The sequence below is a fragment of the Sphaerodactylus townsendi genome, linkage group LG13 (assembly GCF_021028975.2).
Source record: "Sphaerodactylus townsendi isolate TG3544 linkage group LG13, MPM_Stown_v2.3, whole genome shotgun sequence".
NCBI lineage: Eukaryota > Metazoa > Chordata > Lepidosauria > Squamata > Sphaerodactylidae > Sphaerodactylus > Sphaerodactylus townsendi.
The window spans coordinates 57487751-57511471 of record NC_059437.1 but is presented as its reverse complement, the minus strand read 5'-3'; the positions used below and the strand labels follow the sequence as shown (position 1 = coordinate 57511471).

At 53.6% G+C, this 23721-nt stretch overlaps 1 protein-coding gene across 1 annotated transcript in view; it reads right to left on the bottom strand.

The window, feature by feature from the left end:
- Nucleotides 1-1338: 1338 nt before the first annotated feature.
- Nucleotides 1339-23721, bottom strand: part of SEZ6L (seizure related 6 homolog like) — a 69475-nt gene continuing 47092 nt past the window's right edge. Inside the window, exons 5-17 of the mRNA XM_048514313.1 lie at nt 22370-22555; nt 22109-22274; nt 19936-20126; nt 16342-16536; nt 15277-15415; nt 11746-11942; nt 11073-11267; nt 8406-8597; nt 7407-7601; nt 7276-7308; nt 6382-6496; nt 5764-5866; nt 1339-3258 (exon numbers count right to left, since the gene is read on the bottom strand). Of these exons, the coding sequence (XP_048370270.1) occupies nt 3229-3258; nt 5764-5866; nt 6382-6496; nt 7276-7308; nt 7407-7601; nt 8406-8597; nt 11073-11267; nt 11746-11942; nt 15277-15415; nt 16342-16536; nt 19936-20126; nt 22109-22274; nt 22370-22555 (1937 nt within the window). The 3' untranslated portion in view covers nt 1339-3228. The remainder of the gene's footprint in view (nt 3259-5763; nt 5867-6381; nt 6497-7275; nt 7309-7406; nt 7602-8405; nt 8598-11072; nt 11268-11745; nt 11943-15276; nt 15416-16341; nt 16537-19935; nt 20127-22108; nt 22275-22369; nt 22556-23721) is intronic.

The following is a 23721-nucleotide window of genomic DNA, read 5'->3' as shown; positions in this document are numbered from 1 at the left end:
ATATCTGGGGGGGGGGGAAGAGGGGGCATATGACCCAGGCACCAGTTTCAGATGTCACGTGGGGGTGCATTTGGCCAATCCCCCCCACCCTCCCCACCAGGGACAAGCAGCTGTATTAGCAGCGGCCTCCCTTGCCTCCATCACCAGCGCTGCCTCCGGCCAAGGGCTTTGACGAGAATCAGTCTGTGGGCCTGGGAAGGCACCGCAAGACTTTGCGGGGGGGGGGGAGTTCCTTGCTTGCCCCCAGTACTATTTGCTGCAGATATGCCCCTGATCAACCCAGTTGGGCCTCGAACCTCCTGGAGGTCTCTTCCCTCAAGGCCAAGAGCAGACCATGGCCCACATATCCTGGTTGGCCGGAGGTGGAGGGGCTGCCCTCTTTCCTGCCTCCTCTCTTCTGGCAATGCCCTCCACGATCTCCCTCCAGGTAGCCTCAGCCACACTCTGCCCCCTCCCCTGCTGCCTCAAGGCCAGGTGACTGAAGCCATCTGGTGGCCCCAGAGGACACTGCAAGCACCAAGGCTGGCCTTTATTCATTCTGCCCTCCAAGCCACCGGTGGCGGAGGGTGGAAGAAGAGTGTGGATTCATATCCTGTTTTTCTCTCTTGTGTGGGGACTCAAAGCAGCTTACAAATCCCTTTCCCTTCCTCTCCCCTGTTCCTGTTTTAGGATATATTTTTCTGCCAAGCCTGGGGTATCCCAGTTTTGCTGAAAAATCTTGATCCTGAATAAATTGTCCTGCCTGATCCATGGATTTCAGTACCTGCAGATCAGGGCATAGTTAGCTATTAGATCTATAGATAATGGTGATGTTTTGTGCTTTGAGAAGGTCAAATTCAAATGAAGGAGGGCGTCTGGAATGTCCTCTTGGTTCCCCACCTGAAGGCCTTGAGAAATTCCCCACGTCTTCCATGATGCAGCCCTAAGGATCCATCCCGGGAGGCCCGCAGGGGAGCTTCTCTCCAGGCCTTGGCAAGCATAGCTGGGGGGTGTCCCCCCACCTTGGGCCTCTGTGCAGCCTGGCTCCTCCTGGCCCACTGGGCCTCATCTTCAGCCACCATCCTCAGGGCGACAGCTGGTCCCCAGACCACAGGGATCCCTTCTCCCAGAGGAAATGGCTGCTTTGGAAGGTGGAGTTCGTGGCATTACGGCCTTCTGAGGTCCTCCCCCCCAACCCCCCCTCAATCTCCAGGTACTTCCCAACCTAGAGTTGGCAACCCAAAATCACAGATGTTTTCTGTGGCCCCAATAGCTGCACCTTCATTAGATGCCATTTCGAAATAGAACGTAATTTGGAATAAGGTCAGTTGCACTAAATTCTTGCACTTCTCTTAGAAATTGATTTATCATGTTCAAAAATATTTAATCCCATCAACCTTATAAAAAGAGACATATAGGAACGGGAACAGAATGCTGGATACAGTTTTGGCACTTTTTGTGGGTTTTCTCCTCTCCTCTCTCTTTTCCTCCTTCTCACCATTACAAATTACAAGCACACATTCTAGTTCTTTCTGTATTTTTAAGAAAAAAAAAACCCAAACAAATAAATAAACCGAAACGCCTCACATGGACAACTGCAAAAATGCACTACCCTGCTTCTAAACTTAAACAGACATTTTAAAAAATGATCATGGTTACAGTTTCACCATTTTACAAAGATGGGGATAGCTGAGGAGGGGGCCTCTGCTGCTCAGCCCCCCCTCCCCCTCCGCTGCGGCCTTCTGTCTGTCCACAGGAATAACTTGATGGGGACACAGGGTGAGCAGGGGAAAGAGGCCTCTTCTCCACCCAGCAGGCCACGTCTGCCTCCATCCATTCCCCCTTCCTCGGGGTCTCCTCTCCCCAGGAGCAGCGCTGCACAGAGATCGGAGGGCTGCGGCGGGAGGCAGGAGCCACAGAGAAAGTCTGTTCTGCTGACGGAAAATGTAGTCTGGATCCAGTCCAGCGTTCTTCTGGCCTTGTGGTGTTTTTTTGGAGAGACAGTGAGTTTGTGCTCCCTCTCTTCTTTCTTTTTCTTGAATGCTCTCAAGGTGGAGACTGTCCAAACCGTGGGCTGTCCCGGGAGCAGGCTGTGGGGGGCTGTGTCTTGCCTGCGTACCAGTCCCACGCGAAGGAGGGGCAAGCCGGCATCATTGATTCACTCTTCTTGGGGTCTGGATTGTCCCAATAGGGGATTCCCTTGTTCTTGCTCCAAGCTCAACAGCGCAAATCTTGACTGACAAGTGCCACACGGGACGGGATCCAGTGAGAGGCTCTCGTGTGCAAGCGCCACTCTGCTGTGCTTCAGGTCAGGGTCAATGTGGAGTTGAGGGCTGCAAACGCCAAGGTGACTGAGATGATCCCATGGCCCCTTCCAGTGGCATTCCCATCCTCTTCTCAAGCATCCTCCTCCATGCAGAAGCCGTCAGTCGGTCCTCACACACTTGCCTCTGGTGGCTCTCAAGAGCCCTCGCTTCCTCACTGTCATCCCCAGCCTTGGCCTCCAAATCCAAGCCAGTGTTACTTTGTCTGGGTTATTTGGAGTCCCAGTCCATAAACGGACAGGAAGGGAGGGAGGAGGGGGCAGGGTCATGGAAAAGACCGGCTGAGAGTTAAAAGTGAGCAAAGTTCCTGGATGGTTCCCATGCCCCGAGCATTCTCCTCTGCCCTTCCTGATCAAACTGCCCAGGCCGTGGAGGTGACTGTTCCACTTGGCAACTGCGGGACACAAGAAATGGGAGAACAAAGGTCCGTGCCATCTTCTCGGCTTGGCCCTTGCTTCTCTCCTCAGCCACGCAGACTTCTGACGTCCTAGCTGGCAACACTGCCACGCTCAAAGAGGGGCACCTGTGGGCACCAAGAACTCTTGACCAGCAGGAGATCCTGACCAGCAGTTGCTGCCAGAGGGGCCACTGGGCCGTGGACAAGCCACGCCTGGCTTCTGGAGCCGCCTGGCTTTCTCAACGAACGAACGAACGAACGAACGAACGAACGAACGAACGAACGTCCTCACCAGCAAGCGGCAGATCCAGGCAGATGGGGTTGCTGCTGCTGCTGCTGCTGCTGCTGCCGCCGCCGCCCATGGGGGGTTCTCAGGATGCTGCGGTTGGAGTCACATTCACAAGGGGGAGGATGGACGGACCGGAAGGAGAAGGAGAAGGACCAGCAGGCCCAGGTGCCAGCTGAGCTCCACTGAAATCCCGGGAGAGGAAATCACAACTGTGTCTGGAAAATCCCCGGTGGACGGCTCTAGATGGACACTTCGTATTCGCGAGTTTCCTAGAATGGAAGAAAAGCTGGGTGAGCAGCAGCCGCCTTTGCTGGGCGTGAGGAGAAGACGGGGAGGGGCTGGCTGGAGCAGGACTTGCCGAGCAGCTTCTTGGCTGTTTACAAGAGGCTTATTGAGCTCCAGTTTGCTTGTGGGTTTGTTTAATGTAGAAAAGACGGGGTGGGGGTGGGGGGGTTGCCACACTGGTTTTCCACACAGGTCAGGCTTGTGTTGCTTCCCTACGGGGGCTGCAGCTGTTGACATAGAACAGCAGCCACAGGGCTGTTGAGGGCCCCACTTCCAAAGAAAAGTGAATTCAGCCTGGGCATCTCTGCCAGCTAATCCCTCCCCCCCCAAGTGCCTCCCACTGAGAGTGCCTCCCCCACCTCTCTTGTATCATCTATCTGCCTGCTGACAAAGGCAGATTATTTCTTGAAAGTCAGTTAATAAGCTTGATTAATCAAGATTCAAATCTTTTTAATCTAACCAATGTGCTCCTGATTTACCAGGCATTATATTCCTTTGTTTGGGGGAGGGGCGGGATGAACTTTTAAATTAGAAACACCTACCAAATTAGAGGTGGTGTTTTGGGTAAAGTTTCTCCTCCACCTTTCCGAGCCTGCCAGTTCAAGCCAACCCAAACATTTCTCAGGCTCACAATTCTCTAATTCCAACTGAGGAAGAAGAACTCACACATCTGAATTCTACAGCGACCGACAGGCCATGCAGCTGAATTTAAGAATGTGTTTCATGTGCTTGGTAAATCTGATTTTATTCATATTGTAAAAGCCACCTTGTGTGCTGCTAAATAGAAAAGCAATTTATCAATTATTTAAATGAAGAAAATAAAATTAAAGAATTATATACCCCTCCATCAAAGCCAAAAGTGGCCTTAAATGGCTGACATAATTGTAAAACAAAAACTAATCAGAAATCTTCTATTCGTAATAGGCTCAAAAACTGCCCCCTGCTTTCTTTCGAGTCTGCTACCCCCACCGAGAGCTTCTAGAGTGTCTATGATGCCATGTCAGGCTCTGGACATTGTAATTGCTGCAAGAAAACTGTCCCAGAATGTGGACAAGCAGAACGGTTGCGGGGAGGGGGCAGGAGCCGGGGAGGGGAGGGGGGAGGGGGAGGAGAAGAGCCTCTAGTGAGAGGAGGGGGTGCTGGCTGTCGGGTAGGCCGGGGCTGGGGCTGCTGAGGGCCAGGGGCCCGGAGTGACCGAGCAGAGAGCAGCGGCAATGCAGTTTACTTTGAAATATCGCACTCAAAGTATTGGTCAAATCCTTTTTCTGAGCATCACCCATGGAAGTGAGTTTGTTGGTGAACCGAGGAGGGCCCCTGTGACGAATGCATTTATACTGCATTCAGGTTACAGGGTGGAGCCGCCCCTGAAAGAGTTAATCCCTGGCCAGCCCTGATTGGCCAGAGGAAAATATGCAGGTAGTATAAATACAGTCAGCGGGAGTGCTGAAAGGTTCTTTCTGGGAGTCTTTTTGACTTTGTGGCTCTGTGTGAGCTTGTGTGCCCTCGGGTGCTTTTTGTGAACAGAGTGAGGAGAATCCGCCCAGATCTCTCACTGCTGTTATTTAGTAATAGCTGAGGACGCTATTAAAACATCTGAAACCCTGAGCTGGAGGAGAGAGACCGCCCTCAGGTGTTTTTGAGGGAAACCTCTTAAAAGTCTAAAAGTCTGTCCTCCAAGTCTTGGGAGGCCCAGTCCTGAGGCAGAGAGGCCAAATTTTAGGATTGTGGGAGAGGGAGGCTGTTATGCCTGAATCCCACAGGGCGTAGACTTGGTGTTTTATTTTTGTGGTGAGGTACAGTGGACTGAAGTCTTTTGTTAAGAGGGAGTGTGAAACCTCCAATGAAACATCTTTTGTGAAACATCTTTTATGAAGTGAAACCATAAGTAAAGTGACACCTGCGAGTGTACAAATACATTTTTGTAACTTAAGTGAAGTGCCTGCAACCGTTAAGCCAGTAACATATCTGCAACTGTTAAGCTAAGACAATCTTTCTCTGAAACCAACACGCTATGTCCTCTCAAAGTTACCTGAGAAGCCTCTGTTAAGCCAGCAATAAATGTTTTAAGTTTTGATCATCTTTAAAAACCGTTCCAGTTTTTATTTGTTTCGTCTGTGTCTGTGTTCCCCAAACAAAAGGGTGGTGTCTGTCAACGTCAGGATTTGTGGGCTATATAGGAAAATTTATTTTGGTGGCAGTGAGAAGAATATATAAGCCCCTCACGTTACAGCCCCCTTCTCCATTTGCCCGTCTGGTGCCTGCCTGCCTTTTCCTCTTGGGCGGCTGGCACAAAGGGCCCAGCAGCAGCCTCTCTAGCACACAGGCAGGCTAGCGGATGGTGCAGGAGAATGAGAAGGCTGTGGGTGCCCAGGGATGGGGGTGGGGGTGGGGGCGGGCTTTGCATTGGTCTGTGAGTCTTCGGCAGTAGGAGACGGTGCCTGGGCCGCACCTGGGAATCTGTCCCAAGAACAACGAGGCCACCCACTCACCCCTGTCTCATAAATGGGGTTGTCGAATTCCGTCTCAACTGTGATCTGGCTGTATGGATGCGAGTACATGAGGGGCAGGCGCAGGCTGGAGGAGTAGCGACACCTGTGGCAGGTAGGCAGAGAGAGAGAGAGAGAGAGGGAGGGAGAGAGGAGAACCAAGTCAGGTCTGCTGGACCTCTCTGGCTCTGCCAGGAGGGGATTCCTTGCCAGGTCCAGCAGAGGCAGAGCGGCTGCGGCTCCTTGTGGGAAGGATTCATTCAGCTGCACCAACTATGGGGAAGGATTCTGCTGACATCTGCCCTGACCCCGTGGCTGAGGCAGACCCAGATCAACTCGCCCCCCACCCCCACCCCAAAGCACTGCGAGTGGCACAAGCAGCTGCATCTCTGAGCCAGAGGTTCCAGGCTGGCACCAAAACCACAGGGCGGAAGGGAGAGACGGGCAGTCCCACGGGACCAAAGAGTGCAAGAAGAGCCATGCCGGGGGGGGGGGGAGCAGCTGAGATAACACCCCCCAAGGCTCACAGCAGAGGCCTTCCCCCTCCCCCATAACTGCCCCCATGAGCTTCATGCGACTAGGTCTGGATGGGCAGGCGCTGCCATTCCCCCTCCTACCCACCTGGTGATGTAGACGTAAGCCCCTCCCAGCAGCAGGGAGACCAGAAGGACCGGGATGAAAATGGCCAAAGCCACGTTGCCCCCCTCCAGTGAGGTCTGGGCGGCCGCTTCAGCTACTGCAGAGAGAAGGCAGGGGTCAGCTCTCTGGCCACCCCACAGCTCGACGCCCCCTCCTTAGCCCCAAAAGGGGCAGAATCCACGAGGACCCCGTCTCAGGAAGAAGAGCAGCCGGCCCTGACCACGACTCCTCCTCGACTACCTGGGAGCATTTCCTGCCATGCCCTTCAGGCCAGAGGAAGGGTGTCCCCTGAGCAGACACTGAGATCTCCCCCCCCTCACACACACACACGCTCAGAGGAACTCCCCGAGTGAGTTTTGCCAGTTGGTCAGCTTGGGAGGCCTCGGGGGCCGCGGAGGGCCTCTCTTCCTTGGGTGCCGGCGGTTCTCCTCCTGTCTGGAGAGCTCTCAACTGGCTAGAAATCTTCCTCAGACACTCTGGAAGGCCGGCCGGGGCACTCCTCCTGCTGATGGCCACAGGCCGCCTGCCCACGAGGGGCACCAATGTGGCTGGGACACCTGCGGTTGTGGGGTCTGCTGTGGCACGTGGCAGACCCAGGCAGCACCCCTGACCCCAGTGGAAGCCTCAGGCTGCTCTCTGCCCTGGGAGGGGAGGGGGGGTGGCAGTTCCCAGGGCAGTTTCTCCTCCCTATCAGCCCTGCTGGGAGGTGTGGCACCACAGCAACCCACAGCCCTGGCTGCAGTGAGGGTGGTGTCGGTGAGGGCCGGGTGTCTCTGGGACTCCTTGCTCTAGAGGAAGCAGGGCCATGGCCCCCCAAGCCTCTCCTTGCTGGGGGCGGGGGGGGGGGGGGGCAGCAGGGCCTGGTGAATTGCTCACCTTCTAGCGCATGTTCAAAGCTGTCTTGATTCACTGGAAGGGAAGAACAGGAGGGTTAGTGGGAGGGGGGCTGGCAGACTGCAGGGCAGGACAGCTCCCCAGCCCCCTCCCCTCCTTCTGGGCAGGGGTACCTCGGCAGACAGGGAGGGGCCCACTCCAGTGGGACGGCTGCCCCAGGATGCACTTGATGGTGACTTCGCCCAGCAGCTCAAAGCCCTCGTAGCACATGAAGGTGAGGGATTCGCCGGGCAGGTAGAGGCGCTTGTAAAGGATCTGGTAGCCATTCTCGGGCAAGCCGGGGTTGTCGCAAGCCAGGGACTCCTCGGCTGGAAAGAAACAGACCTCATCAGCCCAGGACACAAACCTGCAGAGTGGGCAGAACCTTGCAGCGGGCGGGTGGGTGGGGTGAGAGGGCGGTTGGTCAGCAACGCTGGTAATGAGGCAAAAAGGCACAAGGGCAAGTTGGAGCAAAAGAAAGGACTTGGGGAGCTCGGGGTGTTTCTAAGAAACAATAGGGGAGGGGCTTATAAAACATGTACGCTTTGGAAAAAGAGGATGCGCCTTTATACCCCCACCTCCATGCTAGGACTCTGGACCCCTGGGCTCAGAACAGGCAGAAGGATGCAAAACTACCTGGGGGGATTCTCTGACCCAGCAGTAGGATAACGGGGAGGGGGACTGCGCAGATCCTCGGAGGACAGGTCCATCGATGGCTATTAGTCCCAGTGACTAAATGGAGCCCCCATGTTCAGAGGCAGTATACCTCTAAATGCTAGTTGCTGGGGACAGCAGCCGTTGGCCCCTGAGCCCTGCTGGTGGGGGGAAACCTGCTCATCCGCTATGGAAAAGAAGATGCTGGGTGAATCTTCCGCAGGGCCCTTTTGTATGAGCAGAGAGGGGCGGGGCTCAAGCTGCAGCACTTCCAGGCCAAGCCATCCTGGAGCTTGGAGTGGAAACCCCCAATCAATGGCCTTCTTCCTGCCCCACCAGGAAGTCCTCCTTGGCCTGAAGGGCTTCTGAAATGAATGGCTTGCCTCCAGAAGGGCTTCTCCTGGCTGGGGTCACGAGTGTGGAGCCAGAAGAGGCCGAATGGGCAGCCGGGCAGCCATAGGGGCAGGAGGCCAACCTACACACGCAGTGAGGGAGCCGTGAGGTCCAGATGGGCGTCCCGGTTTCTCGGCTGTAGCAGGTCAGGAGAGAGCCTCCTTCCAACACAAAGCCCGGATTGCAAGTGTACTGGATTGTGGTCCCAACTAGTAGCACTGGGTCCGAGATCAGACGGGTCGCCTGTTCTACCTCCCCAGGGTCTGTGCAGTACATGACTGTAGCAAAGAGAGGAAGAGAGAAACAGGTAGAGTCAGGACAACAGGCATGGAAGAGAAGAGTCAACCGGGCGGCTGAGTGTGACGCCCCTTCGGCATGGCAGTGAGACACCAGGCAGTGTCCTGAGCACATGGAGAATTCTCCCATCCCTTCTAGAGTAAAGGAACATTGCGGCGTTTGCATGCGGTGCATTTGGAAAGCATAAGGTGTTCCGAAAGGGGGAAGTCAATGAAGATCCTACACTCTGTCCTACTTCCCTTTTCATGTTATCTTTAATATATTGATCTAGTGTTGCATCCTTTAATTTTATTTGTCTTTATAGCTTTAAATAGTACTCCGTAAGTTTTTTTGTATTTCTTGAGGTGTTGTAATCAGCTGATCTCCTTCTTTTAACTTTGTTACTGTTCTCTGTTCCTTTTTACATCTTAATTGTATTGTGACCAACTTGCCTAGGTTTTTTGCATTGTAAACATTCCTTTGTTTATACCTTTTTAACTTATCTAATGCTTCGGTCTGCCATTTTTCATGAATAATGCCTTTGAGAATTTTAATCCTATTTCTTGTTTGTTTGTTTTCAGGGTGATCTAAGGCCCTTTCCCCACTTACCTTAAGCCCGCGCTACTCTCCTCAAGTAGCGCGGGGTACAGCTGCACTCCCCACTTCAGGGGCGGTGAGAACTCAGCCGCCCTGACGCTGCCTCTCTTGTGCCCCCTGGGCGCGTGCAATTCCTGGCGCCTTTTCAAAAGGCACCTTTTGATGACCCCGCGCAGAGCGCAGGGTTGTGGGGAAGCCTGGGCACGCGCCAGGAATTGCGCGTACTAGGAATTGCTCGCAGCAACCCTCGGACAGAGGTGAGTGGGGAAAGGGCCCCTCTCTTCCTGTTCCAGCAAGGTAAGTTCCCTTCCTGCCTCTCTTTTCTAATTTTGCCTACTTTAATCTCCTCATGTTTAATTATCCCCTTCATATAAGCTTTATGCGCATCCCATATTATATTCAGATCTTGTACCGAATTGTCACTGAAATAAAAATATTCCTTCCATTTTATTTTACATACATTAATTATTTTCGGGTTATCTAATAACCAGTCTTTTAATTTCCAAAAATTTAATTGCGGTATTTCTGCTATTATCCATTTTATGGGGTTTTGATCAGAGACCAGCCTTGGTAAAATATCTTGTGTTTTAGATATAAATTGTGTTTTAGATATAAATTGTTTGGTTGCCAACACCATATCAACTTTTGAAGCTATTTTATGCCTATTAGAGAAAAAAGGTGTAATCTCCAGTTCTACCCCATTTCTCTGTCCAAATATCTTTCCAATGTAAATTATCTAGCATGTCAAAAAAAGTTTTGGGCAATTTCACGTTTTTTTTTTCGTTTTAATTTCCCCCCCAGATTTTTGTATCTTAGTTTTGTCTAAATTTGGGTCTGTGACTCCATTAAAGTCTCCCACACATATTATATTCTCATATATTATGTATTATGGTTTTTCGCTGCTTTTATGAGTTTTAAGCTATTTTATGGGATGGAGCCTATGTATTTATATTTGTATGACCGCTCCTGTTGATGTTCAGATAATGTTGTTCACCGCCCAGACCCCTTCGGGGATCGGGCGGTATATAAATTTAAGAAATAAATAAAAAATAAATAAAAAAATATTGAAAGGATAAAACCTCATTCATTAATTTTTTATAATATTCTGTTTTAGCTTTGTTGGGTGCATAAACTGTTGGACAGTGAAATCCGCTGCCTGGGAGTGGGGTGGAGTCTCCTTCTTTGGAGGTTTTTAAGAGAGACTGATTGGCTGGCCATCTGTCAGGAGTGCATATTGATTGTGTGTTCCTGCATGGCAGGTGGCTGGACTTGATGGCCCTTGGGGTCTCTTCCAACTCTATTCTATGATTCTATGATTCCATGACTTCCAGCCAGGAAAAGCTCCAGCTCCTGTCAGGAAGTTTTTCCTGATGTTTAGGTGGAATCTCTTTTCCTGCACCCTGAATCCATTATATTTCTAGTCCCAGTCTCTGGAGCAGCAGAAAACCAACTTGCTCCCTCTTCAACATGACATCCCTTCAAATATTTAAACACTGTCTTCACCAAGCTAAACATCCCCAGCTCCCTAACTCTCTCCTCGTAGGGCATGGATTCCAGACCTTTGACCATTTTGGTCACCCTCCTCTGGACCTGTTACAACTTGTCACTCTCCTTCTCGAACTGCGGTGCCCAGAACTGGACACAGGACTCCAGGTGAGGTCTGACCAGCAGAGCTGTTACATCCCTCAATCTAGACCTTACGGTCCTATTGATGCAGGTTGGGGAACAACACTCCTTGGCTATGGTCTAGGATGCAGCACAGAGAGATGGAGGAGGCCAAGCTGGTTCCAAGGGACCGAGGACTGAACTCCGCCAGGGGAGGCCGTGCGCACATGATGGGAGGATACAAAACAGGGCGGAAGCAAAGTTTAAGCCCGTACTTTTCTCACAGAAGGGGGGGTCGCTGCTCCAGCTGAGGTCCCACTGGCAGGTGAGGGTGTCGCTGCCTACAATGTCGTAGCCTGGGTCACACTGGTAGGTGATCTTGGCCTCCCTCACAAGCTCTGTGTGGGACGTCGTTTTCCAGCCGTTCTGGATTTCTGGCAGGTCCGAGCAGGAGTCGTTCCGTGACACCTCTGCAGGCAGAAAGAAACCTTCCGTGAGCAACTCAGAGTTTGGTATCCAGAGGGCTTTGCTGCGAGGGGCTTTTGCATCAGTTCTCTGGAGACCACTTTTACCCAGATCTCTTTTGGGAATCCCGGGCAAACTTGCTCCAAAGACTGCAGACCAGAGAGGTTTTCTGGATCCCCATTGCTGGCACTTCGGCTCCATTTGGCAGGAATGAGGAGATCGGCACGAGGTATCCCTGATGTCATCTCTACATTTTTGTGTCATGTTCTATATTCTATAAGATCATTTGTTAATTGCAACTCTAAGCGTGTAATATGTGGGATTCCATGTCCCTGTGGTCTTCAATATATTGGTTTCACAACCAGGGCAATAAAATGTAGGATTTGTGAACACAGACGTTGCCTTAGGCCCCTGCCACCCCCCGAATGCCACCCTCCCTCTCGGGTATCACAGGCCCTGGGTGGGTACTCCAGGCTCACCCACCAATGTAGTTCATGATGAAGCCGTGTCCTTTCCCAAAGACGAGGCCTGCCGGATCAGAGTGGAACTGGATCGTCAGGTCTGGTGTGGAGGAGTAGAGCTTCTGTGGCCCGCTGCCACCCAGGAACTGCCCGAGAACGTGGGCGTTGAGGTCGTCTCCATCGTAGATGGTGAGGATGTCACTGTTGCTCAGGTTCAAACTGCCAGGATAAAATGCAGGACAGCAGAACCTCAGAAGGGCCGCCTCGAAGAGACAGGCCAGAGTTATGAGGGGAAATGTGCAGCCTGAGCCTTTCCATTTATAACTCAAAAAGGCCTAGAGCTGTGGTGGCAAACCTTTGGCACTCCAGATGTTGTGGACTACAATTCCCATCAGCCCCTGCCAGCATGGCCAATTGGCCATGCTGGCAGGAATGATGTAATGGTCCTACATCTAAGAATGAAGTTCTCCTCACTAGCCCTAGAAAGGTTATGTCTGAAGAAATGCAATCCTAGGAACTAGTGCTCTGTTGTAACAGATCATTATAACTAACGCTATAATGATCTACCAATTCTGGATTTTTTCAAAAGCCCCCTTCCCTTCCAGAGAGTGTGGAGGGGCAGCTGCAATGGCTGAAGCAAGAAAAATGATGCTGATGTAGGAGGAACCTCCAAAATACACACACATACACACAAAGGCACATTTTGACCGTGATCTTTCAAAAAGATTGTGCCAACAAGATTTGAAGAGAATGCAGAAAAGCAGAGATGGAGGGGGTGGGGCTGAAAAGGAGGACAGCCAGAAGAGGACATCGTGTGAATTCTTCCTAAACAAGAGCTTTGGAAGCACTCAAGAAGAACAAAGTCCCTTTCCACAGCCATCCCAGCTGAGCTCCTGCTGGCCTGCAGAGGGTGCTGCTCTCCCAGCGATGCAAACTGGCTCTGTAGGATAGAGGCAGAAAACCAGGAGGAGGCTGCATGCTCTTGTGCTCCCAAGCAAGCGAGGCTCCACCCTTCCCCAGGCCTGCAGGTCACCAACTGTGGCCGAAAGCAGAATTCCGGTGACCAGCTCGGAGAAGCTGCCTGCCAGGAGGATTGTGTCTAGGTGATTGAAATGCATTCCTAGCTCAATGTAATTGCTACAAGATATATGTAACCAGCCTGCGATATGTTACCACTGCCATTCTGGGGCATTCTTTCCTTGATCTTTACTTTATGGCTTCACACACTGAGGAGATAATTAGGCTTTCCCCTGACACTTTGATCTCATGAGAACCAGGATTGTTTCCATTATCTTGTGGGGGCAGGATGCCAGATGGCTCTCTATCTCTGACTGTTGCTAACTTTAGGGTGCCTCAGCTCCAAACTAACTCTTTCTTGTGTTTCTTGGAAAAATGGGACTAAAAGCAGAACAAAGGGGGTTGCAAAAACCAGGTTTGCCAGAACTGGCTTTGCCAAGCCGGGAGCTTCGATGCCTGTCAATAAATGATGTGGTGTGAATCCAGTTTCTCTTTCATGAGGTGACAATGGACAAAAAGCATAATGGGCAGCCCCTCAGAGCCCCTCCCCCCCCCGGCTGCAGCACAACAGCACCAATTGGGCTCTGCCTGGTGCCCGCACCACTGTCCAGCTCCCTGTGGACTTCCTGCAGGGCAGGAAACATAGCAGCCCTCGCTTTCCACCTGCACAGCACCCGTGTTTGTGGCAGCTGTTCCCATCAGTGGGTGAGAAGTCAGGCGTGCGGGGGGGGGGAGGTTTGCAGCAGAGGTTTTCACATCACAGTGGTGGTGAACCTTTGGCACTCCAGATGTTATGGACTACAATTCCCACATCAGCCCACACCAGGCTGTGGCCCGTGCTGGCAGGGGGGCTGATATCCATAACTTATCTGGAGATATGCGTTGCTCCCTCTGACAAGGCTATCAATTTTATCCCAACAGCTGCCTCTGGCCAGTTCTTTGCTAGCTCTGCAGCCGCCCTCCAGGGCAGAATCAGGCAGGGGAAACACGCATGACCTACACAAACAGCCCCTCTTCCCTGTTTGGAAATGCAGTGGTTTGCCAGAAAGAAAGGCACACTTGCTATGCAAATCCTCTGTTTGATGTTCAACCCGGGGTATGTGTCAACCAAACAGAATTGCTCCCAGACATACACGAGTCGGCACACATGTAGGACAAGAACCCAGTGCCTCCAGCGAGCTGCGAAGAGCCAGCCAGGAGAGGAGGCTCTTGTTCTCTCAGAGCAGCAGTTCCGGCTCGACACGGCTCCATCTCCTGCCTTGTCAATTGATTTTCTTTCTTAGCACGCAGGCTTGTTGGTGTGCGGAGCCCGATCCCAGGCCCGCTGCCAGAGCGTGAACACGCTTGGCTTTTCTTGGCTGAGGGAGCAAGCCAAATCGCAATTTGTTGCACCTCGGCCTCCACTTCCTCAAACAGCTCGTGCCACTTTTGAAAAGCTGCCCCCGAGGCTCCGTGCAGTTCTCCCGTGTGAATGCAGGATCTGAGTGCCACGGCCTAGGCTGTCTGCCTTGCCTCTGAGGCTGTGGGGGCAAGCCCCTGTCCAGGCACCCTTCCCAGAGCTCAGCAGGTCTGGGTCTGACCTGCGCCTGGGTGGAGGACATCCAAGGGACCCCCCCTCCACACACACACACACACACACACACACACACACACACACACACACACACACACACACACACACACACACACACACACACACACACACACACAGAGTCACAGCCTTCAGCTCTGTGAGGTGGGATCTGAAGGCCTGCAATGAGTCAGTGCCCCTCCCTTCAAGCTGCCCTGTTTTGTACAGCTGCTGTCAGAGGAAGGGGGGCTTTGAGCCTTCCATCCTCCCCACCCCCAAGTGGAAAGACAAGTCAAGAAAAATAAGAACATAAGAACTAGCCTGCTGGATCAGACCAGAGTCCATCTAGTCCAGCACTCTGCTACTTGCAGTGGCCCAACAGGTGCCTTTGGGAGCTCACATGCAGGATGTGAAAGCAATGGCCTTCTGCTGCTGCTGCTGCTGCTGAGCACCTGGTCTGCTAAGGCATTTGCAATCTCAGATCAAGATTGGTAGCCATAGATCGACTTCTCCTCCATAAATCTGTCCAAGCCCCTCTTAAAGGAGTTATCTGGGTTAGTGGCCATCACCACCTCCTGTGGCAGCATATTCCAGACACCAATCCTGCGTTAGCGTGAAAGATGTTTCCTTTTATTAGTCCTAATTCTTCCCCAGCATTTTCCAATGGATTGCCCCTGGTTCCTAGTATTGTGATGAGAGAGGAATTACTCTCTGTCAACATTTTCTACCCCATGCATGGTACACTTAAGACTTCAATCCTTATCCCCCTCAGGCGTCTCCTCTCCAAACTACCAAGAAAAGGGGAGTCCCCAAGCGGCTGCAGCCTCTCCTCCTTAAAGGAAGGGCTCCCAGGAGTTTTTTAGATGGACTTTGTGTGCTTTGGAAGGAGGAGGGTGTCGGCCCTGCTTGATTGCTTGCAGGAGCTCCAGAAGGAGGTGCCAGGGGCAAAGAGGAAGTGATACTCACAACTGGATGTCCAGGAAGATGCGCTTCTCCTCTCCGACGTGAACCCTCCACACACAGTCCTCGCCCTCTGGGTAGGGCCCCGGCCAGTTGGGGGACAGGATCACTCCCGCTGCAGTGGACAGCTGCCCGCCACACATGGCTGCAACATCAGGAGAGGCCCAGTCAAGTTTCCCAACAGGTCAGCTGTGGGGGGGCTCCTCTCCCCCCTAGAGTAGCACGAAGGGCTTCAGGACTCTCCTCTCCCCTGGGCAGGACTGAGCACGAAGGCGAGGGCCAGGAGGAGGTGCTTGTGAGCAAAGGGTCTGCTTTCCCGGTGTCTGAGAGAGTGCCCTGGCCGCACTGCATCCTGGGAGCTCAGCAGGGCCAAGAAAACCCCATGGCTTGACGAGAGGAACAAGAGAAACCCGAGAGACCACCAAGGGGGGAAGATGAACAGACTGCTGGTTTGCAAGGCCCCCTCCCTCCGCCCCCCCTCTCTGAGCCGGCCCGGCCTCTTTGTGATGCTGGGGTGAAGTTCCGGCCCTACCAGTGGTTGGTATGGTTCAGAAAAAAGCTGCAGCTGCAAAGGAGCTCCCACAGGCAAAGAAGCCATGCAGCAGGCCGGGCCCAGGGAGCAGTCATGCTTAGCGGTTGTGGATAAAGGCGGGATGATGAGCCTTGAAACGCATTAAGCGTACTCAAATGTACACCCATTTCCTTAAAAGGCAAAGAGCTTGCCCGAATCACGGCACGAATAGGTGAGTGCGTGTGTGTAATGCCAGTCCACAGGTGAGGTCACCCGCTGTGTAAATGTGACGTTTGTTGCCATAGCGGAGGGCACCTGCCTAGCAGAGCACAAAGGTCAGCCGGGTTCAATTCCAATTAGCGTCTTCAGTCTCTAAAAATCGAATCAGGTGGCTTTCCAGGTGTACAAGGCCTGAGCCAGGGGCGCTGCCGGTCAGGTGAGACGGCTCTGGCCGTGATGGACCAGTGGCCTGGCTGAATGCCAGGCAGCACCGAGTGCATGTCCACCCCCTCAGCAGGATCCCTGACCACCTTGGGGAGTCTGCCCCCCCTCACTCACACCTCTGCAGAGGGGCTCCGTGTCGTTCCAGTAGGGGTCCCTGATGTTGATGCACTCAATAATGGCCGGGCCTTGCTCCAGGGAGTGCCCCGGGTCACAGGTGAACTCCACAACAGCCCCAAGATTGTAGGTGGCATCCGAGGTGGTGAAGTTCCCGTTCTGAATATAGGGCTCATAGCAATGGCCCTTCTCAAAAGCTAAACGGGAAAGAGCAGGATGGCCAGAAATGACCCAGGAGGGAGGAGAGACTCTCCCCTCCCTCCAAATCCTTGGCAGCTAATACTATATATAAACTGAACACAAACCAGGGGAGGGTTTTTCCCCCTACAAATCCTCTGTGCTGCATAACCCACAATTTCGTAATTAGTGTGTTGGTTTAGGAGCATGCACAATCAATGCTTCACTGTCCAATGTATTGTCGAAGGCTTTCACGGTTGGACACAACTGGTTCTGGTGGGCTTTCCGGGCTGCGTGGCCGTGGTCTGGTGGATCTTGTTCCTAAGGACGTTTCACCTGCATCTGTGGCCAGCATCTTCAGAGGTGGATCACAGAGGGAAGGCAGAGAGGAGCTCTCCATGGTCCTGCAGGAGTCTGCTCCTTTGGCCCCCTTCCCCACAGCCAGACTGCTGCTTCTGCTGCTTCCCCCTCCCACTGCACCTGAGCTCATCCAGGCCTTCTTGGAAGGTGGGGGGGGGGGGGCTCTGTGACTGGCAGGCTTGGTAGCTGTGGGGGGGCACAGAGAACACAGACAGCCCTGGATGGTGCTGCCGGAAGGGCTGGTGGGGAAGAGGCAAGATGGGCGGGAGGGTGTGTGGGAGGCTTGGAGGAGGAGAGAACTTGGGGGTGGGGGCAGTACAACGAAGGGGGGGATCAGACAGAGCAGGGGGAGGGACGAGGAACTGAGGAGCTCCTGCAGAGCGAGCACCAGGTGGCGACAGGTATGCAGGGAAAGTGGGGACTGGAAATGTGAAGCCCCTGCAGGGAGGAGCCGGGGGCCACTGCTGAGGCACATTGGCAAGAGGGGCCCTGACTGAATCGAAGAGGGGAAGCGCTTCTTCATCTCACTCTTGAGCCTGTTCTGCCCTCCTCTGCACTCCCACCACCTGCTCCCACTCCCCTTTCTGCAGAGGAGGTGAGTAGACAGAACTCCCATAATATGCTGGCTCCAAAGGCAGTGGGGGAGATGGGGTGAAAAAAATATGCCCCTGGGGGGAAAACGCTCTCTGACCCCCCCCCCAACCCCCCAGTCTACACCATTAGAAGGAGAAGCAGAAGGCAGGCTCCTCATCCAGAGCCCCCCCCCCCCTCGCCAGGACCCATCACTAAGTTTAGTTTAGTTTTAGCTGTATTAGTTTTGCACGTGCCCCGATGGATGCCGAAGGGAAGGAAGGTGAGGAGGCCCCAAGGGCTGGGAAACCGTTGCTGTCCTCAGCCACAGGCCTGCCCAAGGAGGCATTGAGGAACACACCCAGACTCTTGAAGGTTGGCACAGAATTTAGCCACACACCATAAAGAGTTGGCACCCCCCACCCCCCCACACACACAAATCCTTCCGACCCAGCCATGGGACCTCCGTCTGAGAATGGATTTAACTCCAACCAGCTCCTTTCCAATCATTCCACTCAGAGCGATCATTTCTTTGTCGTCTGGATCAGGGGCGCTGGGTGACGATAATACCAAAAATAGAAAGCCAGGCTGGGAGCTGTAATTGAGCCAAGTCTCTGGGCCTGCAGCCAAGGAGGGAGGCGACTTCGTGTGAGCTGCCTAGAAGGGGTGAGGAACTGAAAGGCCCCCCCCCCCCGCATCTTCTGGCCTGCAACAACATTCACAAAACACCCAGATTCCACGCCTGTTCTAGGCAACAGCCCTTAGTGACGCTCAGTCCACCCCAAGATGCAGGGGAGCAAGAAGTGGCCCTGGAGGGTGGGGAGAGAGCCTGCCCTACAACCACAAGAGGGTGGTGTTTTGCAAACAAGTCGAGGCACCAACATGCTCCTTTACTGGCCGTGCAGAAATGTGTGTGGCCTCTGAATGTGAAGTCTGTGCTAGAGAAGGGGATCTCACAGTTAATTCTGATGAATACCCCTAAACTTTGAAGCGTGACCAGATATAAGAACTGATGAAGACTATCAAAAATGCAAGTTTATCATGGACAGCTTTCTTGCCACTTGCCGACTTGATGAGAGGACGTTTGCTGCTTATTTATTATTTATTTATTTATAATTAATTTTATATACCGCCCCTCCCCCGAAGGGCTCTGGGCAGTGAACAACATAATAAAACAACAGTTACATTAAAAACCCCTTAAAACAATAAATTAACAAAATTACATTGGGGTCCAACACAAAACTTCATAAACCCACCCTGGAAAGAAACAAAATAAGAGAGCGGAGGGCCCCCATAAATATTATGACCCAGAGTGTAAAAGGGGAGGGGAGAGGGCCTGTAAGACCAAATTGTTCCACCGGGCCTTTGGGGGGGGGGCCAGCCGCTGATGGGTGCTCCTCTCCTCCCCTTTGTCAGCGGCTGGCCCCCCCAAAGGTCCAGTAGAACAATTTGGTCTTACAGGCCCTGCGGAACTCTCCAAGATCCCGCAGGGCCCGGATAGATGGTGGTAAGGTGTTCCACCAGGCCGGGGCCAGGGCTGTAAACTCGGCTGGAGAAAGTGAATTATTGTCTTGATATACCAGACTTAACCACTGGGATTTTCATCTGTTCACAGAGTGGCTTTTTCCACCTGCGACTGGGGCACTATTGGAGTTCACGCCGGTCCTGTGCATTTAGAGACTGTCTTAAGGCTTCTCCGTTGTATTTAGCCAACTTGCAGAGACAATGATGATGTCCCAATAGAAACGTCCATGTCTGTAAGGCCATAGGGTTGAAACAGCCATATCTATGTGTTGTATTGGGTAGCACAGATTGGCCATAAGTGGAACCTACTGAAGGGACCGCTGTATTTATTGTTCATGAATTGCATTTTGCACTCTCACATAGAACACTTTGGGTATCATTAAAGCACCTGATGCTTCACGGGGTATTTATGATGTTGTATGGCCGTGTTCCAGTAGCATTTTCTCCTGACGTTTTGCCTGCATCTGTGGCTGGCATCTTCAGAGGATCTTCGATGCAGGCAAAACGTCAGGAGAAAATGCTACTGGAACATGGCCATACAACCCGGAAAACCCACAACACTCTAGTGATTCCGACTGTGCAAGCCTTCGATAATATATTTATGATATTGTTAGCAGCTTCGATATGGTGGTTACTTTCCTTTTTTGATGAGCAGGAACAAGGCCTGCCAGGGCTCAGCTGCAGCCCCCACCCTCTATACTTCCTGGCTATCAGAGGAGAGGCCAGCTGATTTTCTTCTCTGGGGGGCCAGTGGCTGGCACGAGCAAGAGTCCAAACAGTGCAGGCTTGAAGGTGGCCAGCCACGCTGCTGTGAGAGCGGAGCTCCTGCCGGGTTTGTGCGCTCAGCGCCTGGACTGATTGCCTTAATCGGCTGAGCTCAGCGGCTGATATAAAATGCCCCCTAACCCCCGCTAGCCCACAGCAAGCTCTAAAGCAGGGGGAGAGAGACAGCGACCAAGAGTTACCTTCAAATCGGATGTTGAACACGGGGCCGGTGCTAAGGCCGGGGCCGGTGCTGAGGCCGGGGCCATCAGATGTGAACTCCACCTGCAACGCTGTGCCTTCGCTGATCACCCCTTCGAAGGGCAGGCTGCTGCTCTGCTGGGAGTTGTAGAGGACCAGAGAGCGGTTTGTCTCACCATTGTAAACAATCATTCTGCCGGGAGAAATGACCATCTCAGCGACTGGGTTTGGAAGCCTAGTGGTGCCAGCTGATGCCTGCAGTGGCAGGAGAGGTTGCTGGCTCCTGATCCAGCCTCGCATGACACGTTTGTAAGGGCTTGTGTGCTTCTGCTCCAAGAAGATCCCTCTCCCACTTCCTTTTGCTCCCAAACCCTCCGCGCTTATCCCTCAGCAGCCCTCTTTGTTTGGTGTGAATTGCCCCAGTGAACCCCTGTTTTGTCTTCGTGGGGATCTGAAGACTGCAGCCCTTTAGCCCCCGCCTGGGGAACAGAGGCCTGGTCTTTCCATGGAAGGTAAAAGGTCCCGAAACGCCTCTTGCTTCAAGCAAAACAGTCCCTGGTTGGGGAGAGCCCTTCTTTCTTCTCTTCCTCCACCCCAAATGGCCTCCTCCCTCCCGTAAACACCAGTTCGTTGGAGAACGATGGGATCAGCACCAGAGCCCTCTTGTGTCTCCGCCCACCTGCCCCCCCTCGCCCCCGCCCCAGCCAATTCTCCAGCTTCTTGGCAGCTTCTTGGATGAAGACATTATTTGAGAGGAATTATATGCAAAGAGACTCTCTAACCAGCTCTGCTCTGTTTCCTGCGGTCATAACCAGGTGTTTTACTCCTGAATTCCTTCACAGCTCATAAAGCTGCTTTATTGTCTGTTTCCAGGCCGGGTTTTTAAATGCTCCTGAAGCAGAATCCCAGGTCTCCTTCTGCTGCGTGGGAGGCCGGCCGATCGGCCACTCCGGGGTGACGTGGCCTGAGGTATCCTGGGGTTATTGCTGGGGGTGGGGGCGGGGGGTGGGAGGGAACAGGACTGAAATGTCCTATTTTTGCTTACTGACTTTTACTTCATTTTTAACTTACTTCATTTGCTTATTCCATTTATGCCCCATCTTTCTCCCCGGTGGGGTCACAAAAAGGCTTACATCATTTTCCTTTCTTCCATTTGATCTCAGAATAGCAACCCTGTGAGGCAGGCCAGGCTGGGAGGGTGTGACTGGCTCAAGGGGACTCAGCAAGCTTCCGTGGCAGGTTGGGGATCGGAACTCAGGTATCCTGAGGCCATTGAACTCGTCCCCCCCCCCTTGGCTCATCCAAGCCATCTGCTCTTCCAACCCGCACCCCGCCCCCCAGCGATGGGAAGCCAAGGACATCTCCAGACCACCTGTGGGGCAGGTGCCTCCCACTCGGAGTGAGAAAGCTTCTCCAGGGTCCAGCCCACGCCTCCTTCTTCACAGGCCCAGCACCGTGTGGCCAGCAGCCCATTCCCCTTTGGAGATTATGGCCAATTCTCTGCTCTCGAAACTCTTAGCCAAGCCAGAGACACTCTTAGGTCAGAGTCTACAGCAGTGATGGTGAACCCAAAGCCCACTTATTTATCGCAAAGTGCCAACACGGCAATTTCACCTGAAAACTGAGGTTTTACTTTAGAAAAAACAGTTGGCTCCAAGGTGCATGTTACTCGGGAGTAAGCTTGGTGAAGTAATAGTGCAACACTTCAAATGGGTGAATTGCGACCCTGGGAGGGTTTACTCAGAAGCAAGCCCCATTGCCAGCAACTGAGCTTACTCCCAGGTAAAGGATCATGCCCAGGCCAGCCTAGGTGTGCGCGTGCCCACAGAGAGGGCTCTGAGTGCCACCTCTGGCACCCGTGCCATAGGTTCGCCATCACTGGTCTACAGGCTTCAGCATTTGCCAGGCCAATCCAGACAGTCCACCCACCAGCATTCGTGGGCAGGCAGGGGCACAAAAGCGGGAAGGTGGCCCAGTGTGGGCGGCCCTGGAGTCTCTCTGGCACGCATCATGTGCCAGTGGGGCCGTGGGTCCATAACCCCCCCCCCCCCATGCCGGTGGGACCATCAGAGCTCTGAATGGACAGGAGGGCTCTTGGGACTCCAGCCACCTCCAGGTGCACCAAGACAAGCAAACGGCAGCACAACCCGGCAGCGGCAGCCGCTCCCTCCTCACCTCTGTTGGTCTCTCAGCAACAGCCTTTCAAAGTGCAGGTGCAGCTTCTGGCCTTCTGGCGCACGGAGGGTCCACACGCACAGCATGCGCTCGGTGTGGTTCTGCAGAGGGGTTGGAGCCAAGATGCGGCCGAGGGTGGCGTTCTGCACGGCTCCTCCACAGGGCGCTGCAATTCGAGACCAGGGGAAGGAAGCGGCGTCAGGCTCCAGCCAGCCAGAATCAGGCCCCCCGGCTGGTTCCCAAGCCCCCGTCTTCGCCTACCTGAGCAGACGGGCTCCGGGGTGCTCCAGTGGGGCTTGGAGGCATTGAGGCAGGTCAGGACTTCTGGGCCCTCCAGCTCATAGCCCAGGTGGCAGTGGAAGCGGGCGGTGCCCCCCGGATGCAGGCCCATGACCGTCACCTCCCCAAAGTCCGGCCGGCGGGGGAAGCTGCAGCTCAGCATAAAGACTGAGGAAGAAAAGTTAAAAACTGTTCACATCGACAGGCTTTCCTAGTTCATGGGGCCCTAAAAGGCTCTGCAAAAGGGCCATGGGGAACTCTGGGCACTGCTGCCAGCTCAGGCTCAGCCTCATGCTAGAGATTTGGGGAGGGTCCTGAGGGTCAGGGATTCCGACAGGGACCCAGTGAGATCTAAGGCCATAAAGTTCACCTTCAAAGTTGCCACCCCCTCTGGGGAGCTGATCTTTGTTGTCTGGGGATCCCCTGTAATTCTGGGAGATCACCAGGCCCCACCTGGAGGTTGGCACCCCAATCTCTAGGGCTTTGAGGAATGGATGGGGGCTCACAGATTCTTCACCAGGGTTTGTGTTCATGCCTTCATTTTCCTATGGACTCTGTCAGTTCACAGCCTGTCCGTCAGTCCACTGCCTGCCTGCCTGCCTGCCTGCCTGCCTGCCTGCCTGCCTGCCTGCCTGCCTGCCTGCCTGCCTGCCTGCCTGCCTGCCTGCCTGCCTGCCTGCCTGCCTGCCTGCCTGCCTGCCTGCCTGCCTGCCTGCCTGCCTGCCTGCCTGCCACACCAGCAAAATGTGGCCTGAAAGAAAGGCTGGCCTTTGGATCTGCTGCTAGAGATCTGGAAGGATCCCGGCCGCACACTTGGCACTGAGGCGGAAACGCTGCTGGCTGCCAGTGAAGCCCAGCCCAGGAGGGAGCCAGAGCTGCGGCAGAGCAAGATCCTTCCCTGCTCCACACAGACGAAGTCCGCAGCACCCAGGGCAGGGGGGCTTCCTTTGGCTGCAGGGGAGCAGCTGCCCAGTGTAGGGGAGGGGGTGAGCTCTGGTGCTGAGTCTTGTCGTTTTTCTTCAGCATTTCGGTTACTGCTGAAGTACAACCAGTTCCTGCCATCCTGTTGGCGCATCTCACCACAGGGGTGCCGGACACTGCAGCTCCGCTGGAGGCAGGACTCTGCCAGGACGGCTTCACCCTCTCGCAGGCCCGAGAGCACCGACCTTCCTCCCCCAGTCTGGAAAGGGTGCTTCCTCCTTGCTCCAAAGGCTGCTTATTTTATCGCTATCATTTTAAAGCTGGTGAATGTTTTCAACGGCCTTCTGCGCCTCCCACTTCCCAAAGCAGAGGCTGCCGGGGGGTCCCCCTTCTTTTATTAGCAGACACGCGAG